Source organism: Nyctereutes procyonoides, unplaced genomic scaffold (genome assembly GCF_905146905.1).
Source record: "Nyctereutes procyonoides isolate TBG_1078 unplaced genomic scaffold, NYPRO_anot_genome, whole genome shotgun sequence".
In the NCBI taxonomy this organism is placed as follows: Eukaryota; Metazoa; Chordata; class Mammalia; order Carnivora; family Canidae; genus Nyctereutes; species Nyctereutes procyonoides.
The window spans coordinates 18522119-18541913 of record NW_026575133.1 but is presented as its reverse complement, the minus strand read 5'-3'; the positions used below and the strand labels follow the sequence as shown (position 1 = coordinate 18541913).

The 19795-nt window shown below is 34.8% G+C and overlaps 1 protein-coding gene across 2 annotated transcripts in view; it reads right to left on the bottom strand.

Annotated features, from left to right (window-relative positions):
- ATRNL1 (attractin like 1) overlaps positions 1–19795 on the bottom strand; it is a 777593-nt gene that overhangs the window by 526727 nt on the left and 231071 nt on the right. For both annotated transcript variants that reach the window (XM_055300426.1, XM_055300427.1), the window contains exon 20: positions 18445–18538. In XM_055300426.1, coding sequence (XP_055156401.1) covers positions 18445–18538 — 94 coding nt within the window. The remainder of the gene's footprint in view (positions 1–18444; positions 18539–19795) is intronic.

Genomic DNA, 19795 nt, shown 5'->3' with positions numbered 1-19795 from the left:
TCTGGTTTAGAAGTCAAAGATCCTGCCCACATTCTATAATAGTGTGAATACCAGGATATCATTGATAGTCATCTTAAGGTCTGTCCACCATATTATTTTGTTATATATAAAATTCCTTACTATAAAAAATTACAATAAATTTGAGCTAGGAACATATACTAATCTAATTTACAAAATAATTTAAAATATTAAATTATTTGATCAAATTCAAACTCAGATTATAGGAGGTAAAGTGAATGTAAAGGGGAAGTATAGATATAAATAATACCTCTTTAAACACATTAAAAGTGCACTATATAAATTACAGTAATATTTCTAATATGTAAGCTTAAAGTAATATTTTTTAAATTCAGAATCTTTCTGTATAAAGATTAGATATAAACATTAAAAGCCTTCAGAAGTCTTCTGAACAGTTTAATTAAAAACGTAACTTCAAAGAATTCTGTGTCTAAATCAAGGGGATAATCATCCTCTATTCCCAGTAAACAAACTAAGCAAACAGACCTTTTAAGAAAAGAGATTTAGGTTGAAATACTTATTAGGGACTTTGAAAGGGCAAATATTGTCATTACATGTCACCTAAATAATGACTATCATTTCTGTGAATTATCATATTGCATTATAAATATAAGTACTTAAAAACAAAATATAAAAATAATTCCACATTCTAAATGCTAAGATATAGCATTTTGTTTTCTTCCTATTGATTTAAATATTTAAATATACATACATATGCATGTTATCAGGAGATATGCCTTTTCTACTCAGAAACTAAAAAACAGGGGATAGACATCTAATTGCTTTAATTTTGAAATATCATGACAGATAATTTAAAACAGCTGGGAATCTGACTGCATTTTCCTGAGAAACTATAAAAAGTACACACAAGATAAAACACGCTTACTTTTTTTTGTTTTTCCTCTAAAAATCATAAACATGATATATAATATGAGCAAAAATATATTAGGGTATAGCACAGAATCAATATTAATAACATATTTCTAAGGCAGTTTAACTTAAAAAAATCAGAAGTAAAAATAAGGTCAATCCTCAACTAGTATAAGAGGTACAGGATTTAAAATTATAAGGCTGTTTATGGATTTCAGAGACCAATAATGATAAGCAGAACAAACCAGATTGCTTTAGTTGAAGGCAACTAAAAAAGGTAATTTTTTAGTTTTAAAACATTGGAGAGGAAAAGAGTGAAAAATTACCAGGCCTAGATGCAGAAAAGGATGGAATCCTAGGATCATTTGGGGGATTCTTTTGTCCCTGATTATGGACAGGGACAATATTTCACAGGAAAATGCTTTAGAGTCTAGTCCACCCAAAGTATGGTGAGCTAGTTTTAAAGAGTAATCTTAGGAATCAGAGCATAGTGAGGCCTTCCAGAGACTGCAGATCTACTTTGAACCAAACTTATCTCTGAAAATAATTAAGGTTCTATTGTTCTCATACACATAAGAGAATTAAATTCTCTTTGGAAGTATTTTTTCCAAGGTCTCAATCTATATTTAGATTTTGCAAATATAGTATCGGGGACAAAATGAAAAATAACCAGACATGGAAACAGACAAGAGAACAAGAACAGGAGCTACCAGAAACAAAAGATGATAAAATAGGACAATGGGAATCTAGATATTATCAGGAAAAAAAAATAGGTCTTAAAATAATGATTTTTACCATAATGGAACAGATAAAAGATTAGAAATTCCCCCCAAAAAATGGAAACAATAAAAGACAGTAAGAAACTATAATAGATAAGTTTAAGAATTTAGTCTGAAGAAGTAGAACTATAAAAAAACAACAATGAAAATACAATAACTAAAATTAAGAACTGAATGGATGAGATTAATAGCAAAAGTAGGAAAGAGAAAAGTGAACTGAAAAATAGGTCAGGAGACAGAGAAAAAATATGAAAGAGACATAAAAGATATGTTACTTAAGTCCAAAAGCAGAAGAGAGAAGAAACAAAGAAGAAACATCTGAAGAATACTAGCTGAACTTTCTAAAACTCCTGACATGCTAAACAACAACAAAAAAAAATTTAAGAAGAATTAAGTGTATTATAGTAAGACTGGTTTTTATTATAATAAAACAAAAACCAAAGAATAAAATGGATATAAGAAGAAATTTCAAATCTGAATGATTTATATTCTTTTAAAAAATTGAATAGTTTATGTCTTATTTTAAAGAAATAATTAAAACCTTTCTAGGGTCAATTTGGCCACCTGCAGATATCACCTAATAATGGAGAAGACAAGGAAGTTTTAAACCGAACCCTCCCCCCAAAATCAGTAACCATGTAGAAAAGACTGGTGCTTCAGATTCCATTAAAGGTAACAATTTATCTTCATTAAAGATACACAAAACAGTGTTTCAGATTATATTAAAATTAAGAACTTTCTCTTTGAAGATGTACAAAACTGGGAAAATCCAAACTACATAGAGGTATTTACCACACATGTCACCAACAAAAGACATGCATCCAGAATGTATAAAACATTGTTACAAATGATTAAAAATTCAGTAGAAAAAAATTACAAGAAATTTGAAAGAGCACAAATTCAAAAAAGAAAAAACTCGGTGGTTATACATATGAAATCTTTCAAAGATTAGACACATAAATCTTTGAGAACTAATTTTAGTTCTTAAGAAAATCCAAATTCAACTTGCAATATCAAATCCTTAAAACTAAAATGTCTTATAATTTCAAGTATTGTCAAGTGTATAGACATTAAGAAAATATATATAGCCCTGGAAAAGATTCAGCACTTGTTCTCCTTAGTACTGGCCCAAAGACAGTGAACATTTATGTCCACAGACATAAGTGCACATGAATATTTACAGTGACTTCATTCATAACTGCTAAAATGTGGAAGTAATCAAGATGTCCTTCAGTAGGTAAGTGGACAAAAAAACTACAGTACATCCAGACAATAAAATATTATTCAGTCCTAAAAAGAAATGAGCTATTAAGCCATGAAAAGACACGGAGGAAACTTTAATGTATATTATTAAGTGAAAGAAACTAATCTGAGAAGGCTACATACTATATGCATCCATCTACATAGCATTCTGTAAAAGGCAAATCCATGGAGACAGTAAAAAGATCAGTGCTTGCCAAGAATTAAGGGAGATGGATGAATAGTACAGACACAGGGAATTTTCAGGGCATTAAAACTTCTCTGATACTATAGTGGTGGATACAGGTCATTTATGCATTTGCCAAACCCCAGAGGATGCACAAGACCAAGAGTGATCCCTAATGTAAACTCTGGATTTGAGGGTGTTTGGGGTTTTGTTTTTTGTTTTTTGTTTCAAGAGAGAGAGAGAGAAATGATACAGAGAAGAGCAGAGGGAGAGGGACAATCAAACTCCACACTAAATTAGAAGCACAATGAGGGAGCTGATCCCAAGACCCTGAGATCATGAACTGAACCAAAATCAAGAGTAAGACACTCAACTGACTAAGCCACCCAGGCAGTAATTCATCCTAAAATGCACATGCATTTGAAATCCATCCATATTTTGATAAAACATCTACACATACACTAGATATATGTTTTACATTAAAATGTTGAAATTTACTGTAATTTCTTTCTTCACAGAAGGTTAAGTTGGAACATATTAGGAGACTATTTTCCTCTAAATTTTTAAGATAATTTTTAATAATATAGAATGAAACAAATTGAAAGTTTACATTTTTTTTCTTTGGTACTTAAGTCTGTTTCTTTTGTAATTGTTTCCAACTTATAATTAGTATATTCTACACATTAATTTGATACTATGTTCCTTACTGTGCACTTCTTTTATACTAACATCCCAACAATTTTATATGTGTTGGGACCTATTCTATTTTTGTTTTTTTACTCCAGTTGGACTTAACAAGAGAGCCCCTTCCTGGAGAGTTGGAGATAAGACAATATCAAATCTGTTTCATTGGGGCAAGCTTAAACTGAATTGGTAATCTGCTTTCTCAACTGATATTTTGAGATTTATGGCTTTATGGTCTCTCACCAAATAAATGCTTTTGAAATAAAGCAAGCATAGATATCCCTCAAATACCTTATTTCTTAGATATTAAGGTAGCTTGGTTCATCAGCACAAATAAATCATTAGCATTATCTGTAGTTGTGACTACAGACTATCTGTAGTTGTGTATTAGATACAGTATAAAAAAGGTTATACAGCAAGAGATTCCTTTATATTGCTTGTATAAAAAGTTAATGTCGATTAGAGCACAATGAAAAAACAGGTACTAAATTTCCTCATTCCCAAAATAGAAGACTTTTTAAAAATAACAAGAGAAATTGGGAAAAACAAATACCCTACAATACATTCATTTATATTGGTTTTATACGGCCCTTGATATGTGCCAAAAAGTACTCTAGAAAAGAAGGCAAAAGTTTGATCTCTCTAAAATGGAAAAGACACTGGCATCATCCTCTGTCTCCTTCCCATTAAAAAAAAAAAAAGACTAGATGTACAAAATCAAAAAAAATAGAAAAAATGACTAATAATCTTAGATATTGCTGGTAAACCAGGGAAAAAGTATTCAGGAAGACTATCCTCCTACATCAACATTTCTCAAAGTATATCAAATGTATGAGATGTAAATCCTCAAAGTATACCAAGAACTATTATTTCACAGTCACCTAGAATAATTGTAATAAAGCAAAATTTTAGTTACCAATTTAAGTCACCATATTCCTACAGATTTTTTTTCACACTAATTTTAAGAACCAGTGTCTTGAGACTAAAATAAGTAGTAATGAAAAAGCTATGACCAATAAAGAAAAAAGATTATGAGGAAGAGAAAATGACATTCAATTATGAATTAATTTACACAGTTAAGGATCATGCTTAGTAATAGTGACCTGTATCTCATATAATTATATTTTATAATTCCAAATTTAATCTTCAATTTGTTATAGAAAAAAATAAATTATGATTCTGGATCAACCCATCAATTTTCATTAATCTACTAATATAATAGCTAACAATATTATCAATATATATAACTTTCTCAGGAAGTCAGTAAATTGCTCTAGGAGCTTATGTATAATAAATGAAAGTACAAAACTTCTTTGGGTAAAGAAAACCACAAACTGATCAGGTAAGTGGTTCTCAATGGACATAAATGTTAAGTGCAACAATTAGTTATCTCCATAATTATGGATTTGTAATGGATTTACAAAAAGGGCTAATAGCGGAGGAGTAAGGTCACCAAGTCACCTGCCCCCGACAACTTACCTAGATAACTTTCAAATAATCCTGAAAACCTACGAATTCAACTGAGCTTAAAAGAAAGAATAGTTGGAATGCTACAGAGAGAAGAGTTTGCGCTTCTAACAAGTACAACTCGCTTTTAGCCACTCTGCACTGAGAAAAATGACTAGAAAGAAGAACTCACCACAAAAGAATGAATCAGAAACAGTACTCTCTGCCACAGTGATACAGAATTTGGATTAAAATTCGATGTCGGAAAGCCAATTCAGAAGCACAATTATAAAGCTACTGGTGGCTCTAGAAAAAAGCATAAAGGATTCAAGAGATTTCATGACTGCAGAATTTAGATCTAATCAGGCTGAAACTAAAAATCAATGAAATGAGATGCAATCCAAACTGGAGGTACCAATGACGAGGGTTAATGAGGTAGAAGGAAAAGTGAGTGACATAGAAAACAAGTTGATGGCAAGAAAGGAAGCTGAGGAAAAAAGAGAAAAACAACTAAAAGACCATGAGGAAAGGTTAAGGGAAATAAATGACAGCCACAGGAGGAAAAATTGGGGTTCTATAGGGCGCCAAAAGGGACAGAGGACCAGAAAGGATATTTGAACAAATCATAGCTGAGAACTTCCCTAATTTGGGGAGGGAAACAGGCATTCAGATGCAGGAAATAGAGAGACCCCCCCCTAAAATCAATAAAAACTGTTCAACACCTCGACATTTAATAGTGAAACTTGTAAATTCCAAATATAAAGAGAAAATCCTTAAAACAGCAAGAGACAAGAGATCCCTAACTTATATGGGGAGAAATATTAGATTAACAGTAGACCTCATTACAGAGACCTGGCAAGCCAGAAAGGGCTGGCAGGATATATTCAGGGTCCTAAATAAGAAGAAATGCAGCCAAGAATACTTTATACAGCAAGGCTCTCATTCATTATAGAAGGAGAGATAAAGACCTTCCAAGATAGGTAAAAACTGAAAGAATATGTGACCACCAAACCAGGTCTATAAGAAATATTAAGGGGGACTCTGTAAAAGAAAGAGGACACCCAAAGAAATAATCCACAAAAGCAGGGACTGAATAGGTATTATGATGACACTAAATATATATCTTTCAAAACTAACACTGAACGTGAAAAGGCTTAATGGTCCCATCAAAAGATGCAGGGTTTCAGACTGGATAAAAAAGCAAGACCCATCTATTTGCTGTCTACAAGAGACTCATTTTAGACCCAGGACACCTACAGCCTGAAAATGAAAGGTTGGAGAACAATTTACCATTCAAATATTCCTCAAAAGAAAGCAGGGGTAGCAATCCTCATATCACATAAATTAAAGTTTGTCCCAAAGACTGTAGTAAGAGATGAAGAGGGACACTATATCATACTTAATGACTGGAACTGTGCAACAAGAGGACCTAACAATCATGAATATTTATGGGCCTTATGTAGGAGCTGCCAAGTATATCAATCAATTAATAAAGTAAAGACATACTTATAATACACTAATAATACTAATACATACTAATAATACACTTATACTGGGAGACTTCAACACGGCACTTTCTGCAAATGACAGACCTTCTGAGCACATCTCCAAAGAAACAAGAGCTTTAAATGATACACTGGACCAGATGGATTTCACAGATATATACAGAACTTTACATCCAAAAGCAACTGAATACACATTCTTCTCAAGTGCATATGGAACTTTCTCCAGAATAGACCACATGCTGGGTCACAAATCAGGTCTTAACCAATACCAAAAGATTGGAGTTGTCCCCTGCTTATTTTCAGACCATAATGCTTTGAAACTTGAATTCAATCACAAGAAGAAATTTGGAAGAAATTCAGACACATGGAGGTTAAAGAGCATCCTGCTAAAAGATAAAAGGGTCAACCAGGAAATTAGAGAAGAATTTAAAAGACTCATGGAAACTAATGAGAAAGAAGATACAACAATTCATAATCTTTGGGATACACCAAAAGCAGTCCTGAGAGAAAAATACATTGCAATCAATACAAGCATTTCTCAAAAAAGTTGGAAAAAACTCAAATACACAAGCTAACCTTGCACCTAAAAGAACTGGAGAAAGAACAACAAAACCTACACCACGCAGAAGAGAGATAATAAAGATCCAAGAACTCAATGAAAAAAAGACAAGAAGAACTGTAGAACAGATCAACAAAACCAGGAGTTGGTTCTTTGAAAGAATTAGTAAGATAAAAAAAAAATTAGCCAGCCTAATTAAAAACAAAAAGAAAAGACTCAAAATAATAAAATCATGAATAAAAGAGGAGAGATCAAAACCAATACCAAGGAAATACAAATGATTTTAAAAACATATTATGAGCAGCTATATGCCAATAAATTAGGCAATCTAGAAGAAATGGTTGCATTTCTGGAAAACCACAAACTACTAAAACTGGAACAGGAAGAAATAGAAAACCTGTACAGGCCAATAACCAGGGAGGAAATTGAAGCAGTCATCAAAAACCTCCCAAGACACAAAAGTCCAGGGCCAGATGGCTTCCCAGGGGAATTCTATCAAACATTTAAAGAACAAACAATGCCTATTCTACTAAAGCTGTTCCAAAAGATAGAAAGAGATGGAATACTTCCAAATGCATTTTATGATGCCAGCATCACCTTAATTCCAAAACCAGACAAAGACCCCACCAAAAAGGAGAATTTTAGACCAATATTCCTGATGAACACAGATGCAAAAATTCTCAAAAAGATACTAGCCAATAGGATCCAACAGTACATTAAGAAGATTATTCATGTGGGATTTATTTATCCCCAGGAAAGGTTGGTTCAACACTCGAAAAACAATCAACGTGATCATCAACAAGAGAAAAAACCAAGAACCATATGATCCTTTCAATAGATGCAGAGAAAGCATTTGACAAAATACAGCATCCATTCCTGATCAAAACTCTTCAGAGCGTAGGGATAGAGGGAACATTCCTCAGCATTAAAAGCCATCTATGAAAAGCCCACAGCAAATATCATTCTCAATGGGGAAACACTGGGAGCCTATCCTCTAAGATCAGGAATACAACAGGGATGTCCACTCTCACCACTGCTATTCAACATAGGACTAGAAATCCTAGCCTCAGCAATCAGGCAACAAAAAGAAATTAAAGGCATTCAAATTGGCAAAGAGTCAAACCCTCCCTCTTTGCAGATGACATGATACTGTACATAGAAATCCCAAAAGACTCCACGCCAGGATGGCTAGAACTCATACAGCAATTCGGCAGTGTGGCAGGATACAAAATCAATGCCCAGAAATCAGTGGCATTTCTATACACTAACAATGAGACTGAAAACAGAGAAATTAAGGAGTCAATCCCATTTACAATTGCACCCAAAAGCATAAGATACCTAGGAATAAACCTAACCAAAGAGGTGAAGGATCTATATCCTAAAAACTACAGAACACTTCTGAAAGAAATTGAGGAAGACACAAAGAGATGGAAAAATACTCTATGCTCATGGATTGGAAGAATTAATATTGTAAAAATATCTATTCTTCCCAGGGCAATTTACACATTCAATGCAATACCTATCAAAATACCATGGGCTTCCTTCAGAGAGCTGGAACAAATCATCTTAGGATTTGTGTGGAATCAGAAAAGACCCCGAATAGCCAGGGGAATATGGAAAAAGAAAACCAGAGCCGGGGCATCACAATGCCGGATTTCAGGTTGTACTACAAAGTTGTGAACATCAAGACAGCATAGTACTGGCACAAAAACAGACGCATAGATCAATGGAACAGAATAGAGAACCCAGAAACGGCCGCTCAAATCTATGGTCAACTAATATTTGACAAAGCAGGAAAGACTATCCACTGGAGAAAGAACAGTCTCTTCAATAAATGTTGCTGGGAAAATTGGTCAGCCACATGCAGAAGAATGAAACTAGACCATTCTCTTACACCATACACAAAGATAAACTCAAAATGGATGAAAGATCTAAATGTGAGGCAAGATTCCATCCAAATCCTAGAGAAGAACACAGGCAAGACCCTTTTTGAAGTTGGCCACAGCAACTTCTTGCAAGACACGTCTATGAAGGCAAGGGAAACAAAAGCAAACATTAATTATTGGGACTTAATCAAGGTAAAAATCTTCTGTACAGCAAAAGAAACAGTCAACAAAACTAAAAGACCCCTACAGAATGGGAGAAGATATTTGAAAATGATGTATCAGATAAAGGGCTAGTATCCAACATCTATAAAGAACTTATTAAATTCAACAGCAAAGAAACAAACAATTCAATCATGAAATGGGCAAAAGACATGAACAGAAATCTCACAAAGGAAGACCTACACATGGCCAACAAGCACATGAGAAAATGCTCCACATCACTGGCCATCGGGGAAATACAAATCAAAACCGCAATGAGATACCATCTCACATGAGTGAGAATGGGGAAAATTAACAAGACAGGAAACAAGAAATGTTGAAGAGGATGTGGAGAGAGGGGAACCCTCTTGCACTGTTGGTGGGAATGGGAACTGGTGCAGCCACTCTGGAAAACTGTGTGGAGGTTCCTCAAAGAGTTAATAATAGAGCTACCCTACGACCCAGCAATTGTACTGCTGGGGATATACCCCAAAGATACAGATGCAGTGAAAAGTCGAGACACCTGCACCCCAATGTTTATAGCAGCGATGTCCACAATAGCCAAACTGTGGAAGGAGCCTCGGTGTCCATCGAAAGATGAACGGATAAAGAAGATGTGGTCTATGTATAAAATGGAATATTACTCAGCCATTAAAAACAACAAATACCCACCATTTGCTTCAATGTGGATGGAACTGGAGGGTATTATGCTGAGTGAAGTAAGGCAATCGGAGAAGGACAAACATTATATAGTTTCATTCATTTGGGGAATATAAAAAATAGTGAAAGGGAATAAAGGGGAAAGAAGAGAAAATGAGTGGGAAATATCAGTGAGGGTGACAGAACATGAGAGACACCTAACTCTGGGAAACGAACTAGGGGGAGGTGGGCGGGGGGATGGAGTGACTTGGTGACGGGCACTGAGGGGGGCACTTGACGGGATGAGCACTGGGTGATATGCTATATGTTGGTATAACAAACTCCAGTAAAATAATATACAAAAAAAACCCACATAACTTTTGAACAACATGGCAAACAAACAACTTTTTGTTCCTTTTTTTAAAAAAAGGATTTTATTTATTTATTCAGGAGAGACACAGAGAGAGATGCAGAGACAGAGGAAGAGGGAGAAGCAGGCTCCATGCAGGGAGCCCAACATAGGACTTGATCCCAGGACTCCGTAGCCAAAGGCAAACACTCAACCGCTGAGCCACCCTGGGATCGCTTTTTTTTTTTTTTAAGATTTTATTTATTTAAGTTTTTGTTCCTAATTATTTGACCTTGGAACTTAACTCCATTTTACGTATCAAACAGAGTAGCTTTGCATGTTTATAACATACACTGAATTTTCTAGAAATGCAACTGCCACATAAGTTGAAAATACACCATATATAATTTTTATCAGAATTTAACAAATATGTGTTCATCATTTCAGAAAATCTCATCACCAATAGCTATGCTGTCCATGGCATGTACAAAACACATCTCTGAGTATCCATATGTCTAAAGAATATTTGAGACTCCTTGTAATAGACTAAGAATGAAATAGTAGTAGTAGTACCAACTTATTAATAGCACTGGATTTCACTAACAACGTGATTAAAATCATATTAATTCTCTCCTATATATTTTTTTAATCTGTAGCACTATAATATAAAATCATCATGGTAGAAATTACATATCAAAATTATTTACATGGAGGTTACCAATTGTTTTTCTTCTTTAAAAAAAAGATTTTATTTATTTATTCATGAGATACCGAGAGAGAGAGAGAGAGAGAGAGAGAGAGAGAGAGAGAGAGAGAGGTAGAGACACAGGCAAAGGGAGAAGCAGGCTCCATACAGGGAGCCCGATGTGGGACTCGATCCCGGGACTCCAGGATCACATCCTGGGCTGAAAGCAGCGCTAAACCGCTGAGCCACCCAGGCTGCCCACCATTTCTTTTTCAACATGAGACTCTTAAAGCTCCCCGAAGCCTACAATCCAGTTTTACAGACTCTAAAATTATGTATCTTTTCCAATCTAGTTCCTAAAATCTATTAAATGATTTAGTTTCCAAAGTCTCTTTAAATATCAGAAACTGAATGTATACCTCGACATGTGGTGAGACTTCAAAACAGAAAATATATTTTCTGTGACATTTCATCATACTCCTGTCCATATTTTAACCACTCAAAGATCCAGCTCATATTTGAAATACAATACTTGCTCATTTTCTCAATGTCAACAGCCTGTTATTTGTCTTGTCATGAGATCTCCAGTTTCTGATTTACCATTTGTCTGGGTCCAGAATGAATGAAAGGAGTTTCAGGGACCTCTTCCACTTTGCCCTTTCTAACTTAATGGCTCTTTTCTCACAGGCCAAACAGCTAATATGAGAGTCTACCATGGGCTACATATATCCATTCCATTTATTCACTTCGAGACAGAGAAAATGACCACAGAGGAGTCTGCAGGCCCAATTTAATAAATTAAACAGATTTATACCAAAATTCCATTTATTACCTATTCCCCATAAGTTCCCATTTTAACAAAGGGGCTATGATTCTTCATCACTAAATGCCAAGAGCACTCCCCTAATTTTCAAGATAATTAATTATGAAAATCCATAAAGTTCTAGAGAACATTATTCCATCCCAATTGAGAATCATTGACCTAATAAAGTAATGTTTTCCTTTGCCCAACCGAAATACTTCGGGCTTCACATTTACTGTGTACATGACATAAGAACACTTGATTAGCTTGCAGAAATTTAGGTATTTCCTAGTAATCAGAAGCAGATTAGAAAAGGTCTCAGGACACCTGGGTGGCTCAGTCAGTTAAGCATCTGCCTTCAGTTCTGGTCATGATCTCAGGGTCCTGGAATCAAGCCCCATATTGGGCTCCCTATTCAGTGGAGTCTGCTTCTGCCTCTCCCTCTGCTCCTCCCCACTGCCTGTGTTCTCTCTCACACATGAATGAATGAATGAATGAATGAATGAATGAATGAGAAAAGGTCTAATCTAGGGCCAATCCAGAAACATGGTTTTTTTTTTTTTTTTTTTTGGTTGTTTTCTTTACATGCAGTTAAGATAAAATTTGTCTCTGGAGTCTTCAGAAATATTAACACTTCTTTATTTTTTTAAAATCTTTTAATTTTTTTAAGATTTTATTTATTTATTCATGAGAGACACACAGAGAAGAGAGAGGCAGAGACACAGGCAGAGGGAGAAGAAGGCTCCATGCAAGGAACCTGACATGGACTCAATCCCAGGACTCCAGGATCATGCCCTGGCCTGAAGGCAGGTGCTAAACCACTGAGCCACCCAGGGATCCCCAACACTACTTCTTTAAATACATAGTAGCAATATTGAAAATATTTTGTAAGAAAATAAATTAATGATATTATAGTGATAAATATTAGTTCAATACCTTATCCAAAGCCCTTCCGAATTATCTGTGTTCCCTTTACCAGTGACTAATTATGTACTAAATGACTTGAGGTCCCACTGAAGAAACAGTGGGTGAATATTTATTCTGTATATTGATGAGATGATATGGGTGCTTCCTCAATTTTATTTAATGGGTGCTGGGAACCAGAGATTCAGATCGGAATCATAAAAAGAGTGAAGAATCACAGCCTTCCGTTGGGACAGCTGACATCAACCTTCTGCTTAATGGTTTGTGAGTTTTTTCTGGTAGTATAAGTCAAACAATAATATAGTTGGCTGCCAAGTTAGTTCATCCCTCAGAACTCACTTGGGGATTACCACAAACTCCTGCCAACCAACACACACTATTGGCCACTGGGTCTTGCTAATAACTGTTAAGGTAATTAAGAGTTAGGTGCAACTATCTGGCCTTTTCTATTCTGGAATCCTGACATACCCACTGACACTAGGGAGCCCAGCTGACTGATAACATTTTCTCTTGTCTACCATGGCCTACAGAGAACAGCCACCATTGAGTTTCAAAGGCTCCAGAGCTCTCCTGAAGATTGTACTCTTTATCATCTTAGTGAAGAAAGTGTTCTGGAAAACGTCCAAGAAAACAGAATCAGTTAATGGTCTGATACTATGTAATATATGTGTTCCCATATATCAAGCTTCCTGAGTTTTCTGACACCAATGCTCAAAATTTCCTCAAGACAGCTCCAGCATCTCCCCACCTATTTACTAGAGGCAATCAGCATGCCAACATTTTAAAGATTCATCAACAATTACAGGTATATCACTAAGACATGAAATCCTGGCTCTTAGGAGAGTGATATCCTATCAATAAATTCTCCCTTCTTCAGGCTTAGATTTCATGCTCCCTGATCCAACACCCTCAAGGTCCACTCTCATATATGCACTACTAATTTCTGCCTTTGCAGATTTTTTAAGCTCTGCAGCTTTTTCAGTATTAAGCTATCTCTTACCTATCTACAGCAGAGACTGCATCTTCCTAGTCATGCTACATTGAGACCTGACACTTGTTAATGATCTGGAGATAATAAATGAAGGCAAGGGTACATTCTGGAAGAGGACAAACAACTCTTTAAGAAGCATAAACATCAAGTAAAATGTATACATTGTTGTCAGGGACAGGGAGGCTACCCTACTCTATCAAATGACAGAAGACTACCACTTGGAGCCAGGAGTCTTCAAGGGAATGAATCTAGGATTCAGGGCTCAGAGGTCATACTTGTGTCTCCACTGTATGCCTCAAACTCCCACTCTTCAACAGGCAGTGACTCTGCCATGGATGAACTGTGAGAGCTGACCTTTCAGTTTCATTTGCAGCCAGACAACATTATGATTAAATCCTGGGCATAATTTTCAACATAATCTGCTCTCTAGGGGTAAAGGTAAGAGTCTTCAAATGCTGTCATTAAGGCCATGAGATGTTCACAGCATGCCCTGAGTTGATTGAAGGCTCCTTCTTCAAGGCTTTATGGCAGTTAACAAAAGCAGTAAAGTCCACAATCACAGTTACTATCCCCCTATAACTTTCAAGTGAAATGATTCCTGCACAAACTAGCACTTCTCCTCCAACTTAACTTCATCCTATCAAACACAGTTAATATTCTCAATAATTATACTATACCACACCAGGATAACCACTATCCCACTTATAATTAGCATTATAGTGCTTACTGCCACCTAAGAAGTCATCCAGAACTCTCACCCTTCGTTGGCTGAGGATGATCCATCTTGGCATAAACTATCTTACCCTTCCTGGTTGCACTTGGCAGAAATGAGTACCTTTGGAACTAAAGATGGACAAAGATTCTCAGACTTTATGTGGAATAGGGGAAAGTACAGGAAACTGTCCACTACAGCTTTGTTGAAACTATCACAGCCATGGGAGTTAGGAAGATACATTGTTAAGTATCTGCCACAATATTTTATCAAAACTTCTTTCACCTATTTTTATTTTGTTAAGATAAATTATCTTCCACTGAAGAACACCAGGTTCTATCCCTAGGATTGTTAGAAGGCTAAAGAAAAAAAATTTAAATATCACCAACCTTCCTTACACTATTACATTGAAAAGGAATTTGAGTGAGACACTGCATTTCACAGAATGCAGATATGTGATGCCTTTACAGTGTGAAACTGATAAATTTTACAAAAATAATATACTGTGTTTCCTTTGAAGTCTACATGTTACTCCTCAAAAGTAAACAAGTTTCATAGATAATACCACCTCACTCATTATATATTTATCTTATAGTTTCTGTCTCCATTAAATTCATGTTTTAAGTTACCATTTCTGAGTTCCAGCTGTGGTTTAGGTCAGAGCCAGAACCCTGGCAAGATAAACAATGTAATGCCCCTTTGAATGAACACTTTGGCCCAATATTGAAACCCTGCCCACTGTCTCTGGTATTCCCCTTCCCCCAGCTTAGACCACAGGAAACACATTCTTAAAATTTTCTTCATTTTATTTCTTGAGCAAATGATGGAGTGCATGGGGGTAAAAAAAAAAAAAAAAAAAAAAAACAACCTTTAAAAAGGGCATGGACCTCCCCTCAATTCCTGTGGCCCCCAGGAGCTCTGCACTTTATTAACCTTGCAAACTTGAGCTCAAGTCTTCTACATTTCCAGTTAGTTTTGCTCCAGGCAAGACAGCATTCCTGTCACATCTCTCCCTGAAAATTCTTGTTTCCCTTTAGATTTGGGGCTATTTACCCTGTAATCTCAATTCTCCAATGATTTCCAGAAAACTCATGGATTTACAGTTTGCCCAGTTCTTGTTTCTTTCATTGTAAAGGTGGGAGTGATGCTCTTGCCAGGCCTCTTTGTCCTTGAACAAAAGCTTGAAATGCTATAACCATTTTCATATTCACTCCCTTGCTTTGCTAATATAATGTCTCCTGTTTACTATATTGTCCACCCAGAAAATTTTACCTCTCCTTCAAGTTCCAGCTCAAGTATCCTCTTCTCAAACTTTCCTGATCCCTCCAAGGTAAATTAATCCTGCCCTTTTGGTACTCCTTCAATACTTTCTTCATTCAATCCCATTATAAACTTATTAAACACTTACACTGTGGTACTAATGACATGGTCCTCAAAGAATTTCATTCTAGCAAAGTATACAGGCAAGTGCACAGATAATGCAAAGAATAAATTAGCACACCAGAAGAGAACCAAGTGTAGTTTGAGGAGGTTATGAAAAATATGCAAGATGTGATATCCAACTACATATTTAAAGCCAAACAAAAATTGTCCTGTGAAGAGGCAAAGGTTAGCAAGCATTTTAAATCAGTAATAGAGGAAATTAGTATATTATATTTTGGCTAGTCTCTCCACTGTTAGCCTGAAAGATACTTTCAGCAAAAACCATGTGATATTCATCTTCATTAACAGTACAAGCACTTACTTGATAATTATTTAGTGATCTGAATGACTAGCTTTGCTTCCTAACAAGAATTTTTTTTAGTATAAGCACACTCTAAAAAATAATTGCTTTAAGAATGATGATCCTATTTTCATTGCCTCATACTCAAAAGCCAAACAAATGAAACAAGGAAAAAATAATGAATATAATTCTATCTATAAAGGCTATCTACAAAATACTGTACAAATTAGTATTCCAATTTTTCACTTGCTTTTAAAAATCATAAAAAGAATTAGGGAAAAAAAGAATTAGAATTAGAGTTCATTCAGAATTCTATAGTTTTCTACTTTTTCATACATATGCCAAACCCTGTAACTCTGTATTTCTAAGTTTATAATCACATGATTTCAATTAATTAAAATACGGCTCTCACTTTTCTGGGAACAAAAGTATCTCACTAAAGTACCACATCACATTAGAGATAATTATTATAGATGGTTATATCACTTAAGCAAAACTATAGTACAAATTTAAATTGTCAGGTTTTTTTTTTTAAGATTTTTATTTATTCATGAGAGACACACACAGAGACAGAGACAGACAACAGACAGACAGAGGAAGAGACACAGGCAGAGGGAGAAGCAAGCTCCATGCAGGGAGCCTGATGTTGGACTCAATACCAGGTCTCCAGGATCATGCCCTGGGCTGAAGGCAGCGCTAAACTGCTGAGCCACCAGGGCTGCCCAATTGTCAGTTTTAATGATGAAATAATAGAATCTTGAAACAAAAATAAAATATTTCTTGTTAATGACTAGGACCTTATACATAATTTGTGGCAGGAGAGAGGGAGGCAAGAAGTAGTGCCAAACAAAAATGTAAGGCTCTTGTTAAAAATTTAGTTAAGAATTTCAAGATGGTGATAGTTAAACCAAGCACAACATGCTTCTATGCATGAAGGCCTGTGCAAATGCACAGGGTACGGACCCAAGAAGGTGTTCCTACTCATGGATACCAGTATTCAACAAAATATTAGAAGTATCTTCTGTCCTTGAACAAAGAACTCTGATTTAAATCCATTGGTATTGAGACCAAAATAGCCTTCCTTAATAGGAGTTTCCCTAAGACCTTATACTTTGATCTCCTTTTTAAGTTTAGAGATTATGAAGGGATAAAAACTGGTTATGTTCACCTTCTCTGAACTTGAAAACCTATGATACCTCAGTGGCTAGCCATAGTTACGACCATCTAGTTTGAAATGTTTAAAATAACTCTATAGCAGATAATATATTTGTTTTAAATTAAAAGAAACAAAATGATCATTTTCCATGGTTAACAGACTTCTTTGTATATGAAAGTTTTAGAGAATCCTTTTTTATTAGAGTTGATGATTCGTGTCAAATACAGTACATTTATGTCTAATGTAAGTACATATATACAACTCAGAAACAAAAATTATTTTAATATGATATGACATATGTAAATTAGAAAAAAGGAATGTTTAGGTAACATTAAACGACTACTTTTAAGGATTAATTTTTTTTGAGGGAGAGGATAATCTTGACAATAATTATAAAAAGACAAAAATTATTCATAAAACTACTGAATGCAGAGTAACAAAAGTGGGTTCATGTCTGGTGAAATAGAGAAATAAGTATAAGGAACCACTTGAAAGGGTTAAATGACTACAATTATAATTAATAATGACAGACTCAAAAGAAAGGCAAAAAATACATACTTTGAGTTATTTATTCAACATATGATGAACTATTTATTATATTTAACAATTATAAAAATAAAATGCAAATTTGGTGTATGTGTTTTCCCAAAAAATTAAGGATGTTTCTCTTTTTAGAGATACCAAAGACAAACATGTTCTATGGATTCCTTTAAAGCCTCCACAAAACTGCCAATTTTCTTTAAAATTTTTAATTTATTTCATGAGAGACACAGAAAGAGGCAGAGACATAGGCAGAGGAAGAAGCAGGCTTCCTGCAATAAGCTTGATGTGGGACTCAATCCCAGGACCTTGGGATCATGACCTGAGCTGAAGGCAGACACTCAACCACTGAGCCACCCAGGCATCCCCAAAACTGCCATTTTTTAAAGGCTTAACTGTTTATGAGAGTTGATAAAATGCAAGCAAAAATAGTTTACAATAATATTTGCTGCTTAACTAACACAACACCAAACTTAAAAAGGAAAACATATAACAATCAGTTTATAGCAAAAATACAATCCACGTAAATTCTAAAAAGTCATTTTTACTTACAATTGGCATTGATCACCTTTTATTCCTTTGGTTGTGCAGAAACATTTTCCTGTGTGCATATGACAAATATTCGCATGGCCACTACAGGTACAAGCTGTAAGTCAAAACGAAAATGACACTGAATATTCTCCATCACAAACATGCATCACATTTCATGCAGGGTTTTATTATTATCTTATTTTTGTACTGTGTATTTTCCTCTTGCTATCCAAAAATATTGGCTACACATAAGTTATTTTTTATTAAAGGGAAATAAGTTCACTTATTTAAAAATTTTGTGAAAACTCCTTAAAGTCTTTGAGGGTATCCTAATGTCTAGTATGGATCCAGGTATTATTACATTCTTCTTTAGACTCCTTTCTATTTTTCATATGATTCATGTATTTAATGAAATGAATTTCAAAAAGCACAAGAGTTTTGGAGTCAAACAGCTTAACTTCAAAATTTTCATCTATAATCACCAGCTACCTTGGGCAATGTATTTAACTTCTCTGCTTTAGCCTATTCATCTGCAAAAAAAAAAAAATAATAATAATAATACTTAGCTCTTAATATCCACAGAAGATTAAATGAGATCATGTATTTTTAAATATCTAACACATATCAAACACTTAGTAAGTACAGCTATTACTTCTACTATTATACTGCTAACAATAATAATAATATAGTTATATATCATGTAAAAAAGCATGTCTATTTATTGCCCCCAAATCATCTTATTAAGCTTCTGAGATCACCCTCAGTTTTAATATTCCAGAATATTAACTGAAACATTCCAGGGCATAATAGTTACACACAGTCAATTTGGTTCAGATGAACTCGTTTCATTTTCTTATGCTGCATTCCTTGTTAAAGATTAGCATTCCAACTATTTGAGACCCAAACTTTATACTTTATTGGGTCCAACATACAATCAAATGGCAGGTTCTAGTTTCAGCATGCACAATCTCTTTTGTATCTGACCCCTCCTTTTCATTGTCATAACCACTGTAATTGGTACTTCACATTGTCATTCACCTTCTCTTAATGACACCAATCACATTATCTGATCTTTGTACTGTCAGTTTTACTGACAGAATTACTGTCAGAATTACTGTCAGTAATTCTAGGCTACAGTGCATTTGCCAATCTTGAGACAGTCTAAAAAGACGAGGCCAACCATGCCACCAGCCCTTTGAAAAATCTTCAGTGAGAACTACTATGTGCCTGCATGCCTCCAGCTTGTTAAACCACTCTCTGATATAAATGAAACAATGTGTTTTTTTCCTGATTCACATACACATATAAAAATTAGTAAACGTGTCATAGGTTTTGATCAAAATATAAAATTAGAATTATAGAACACTAAGCA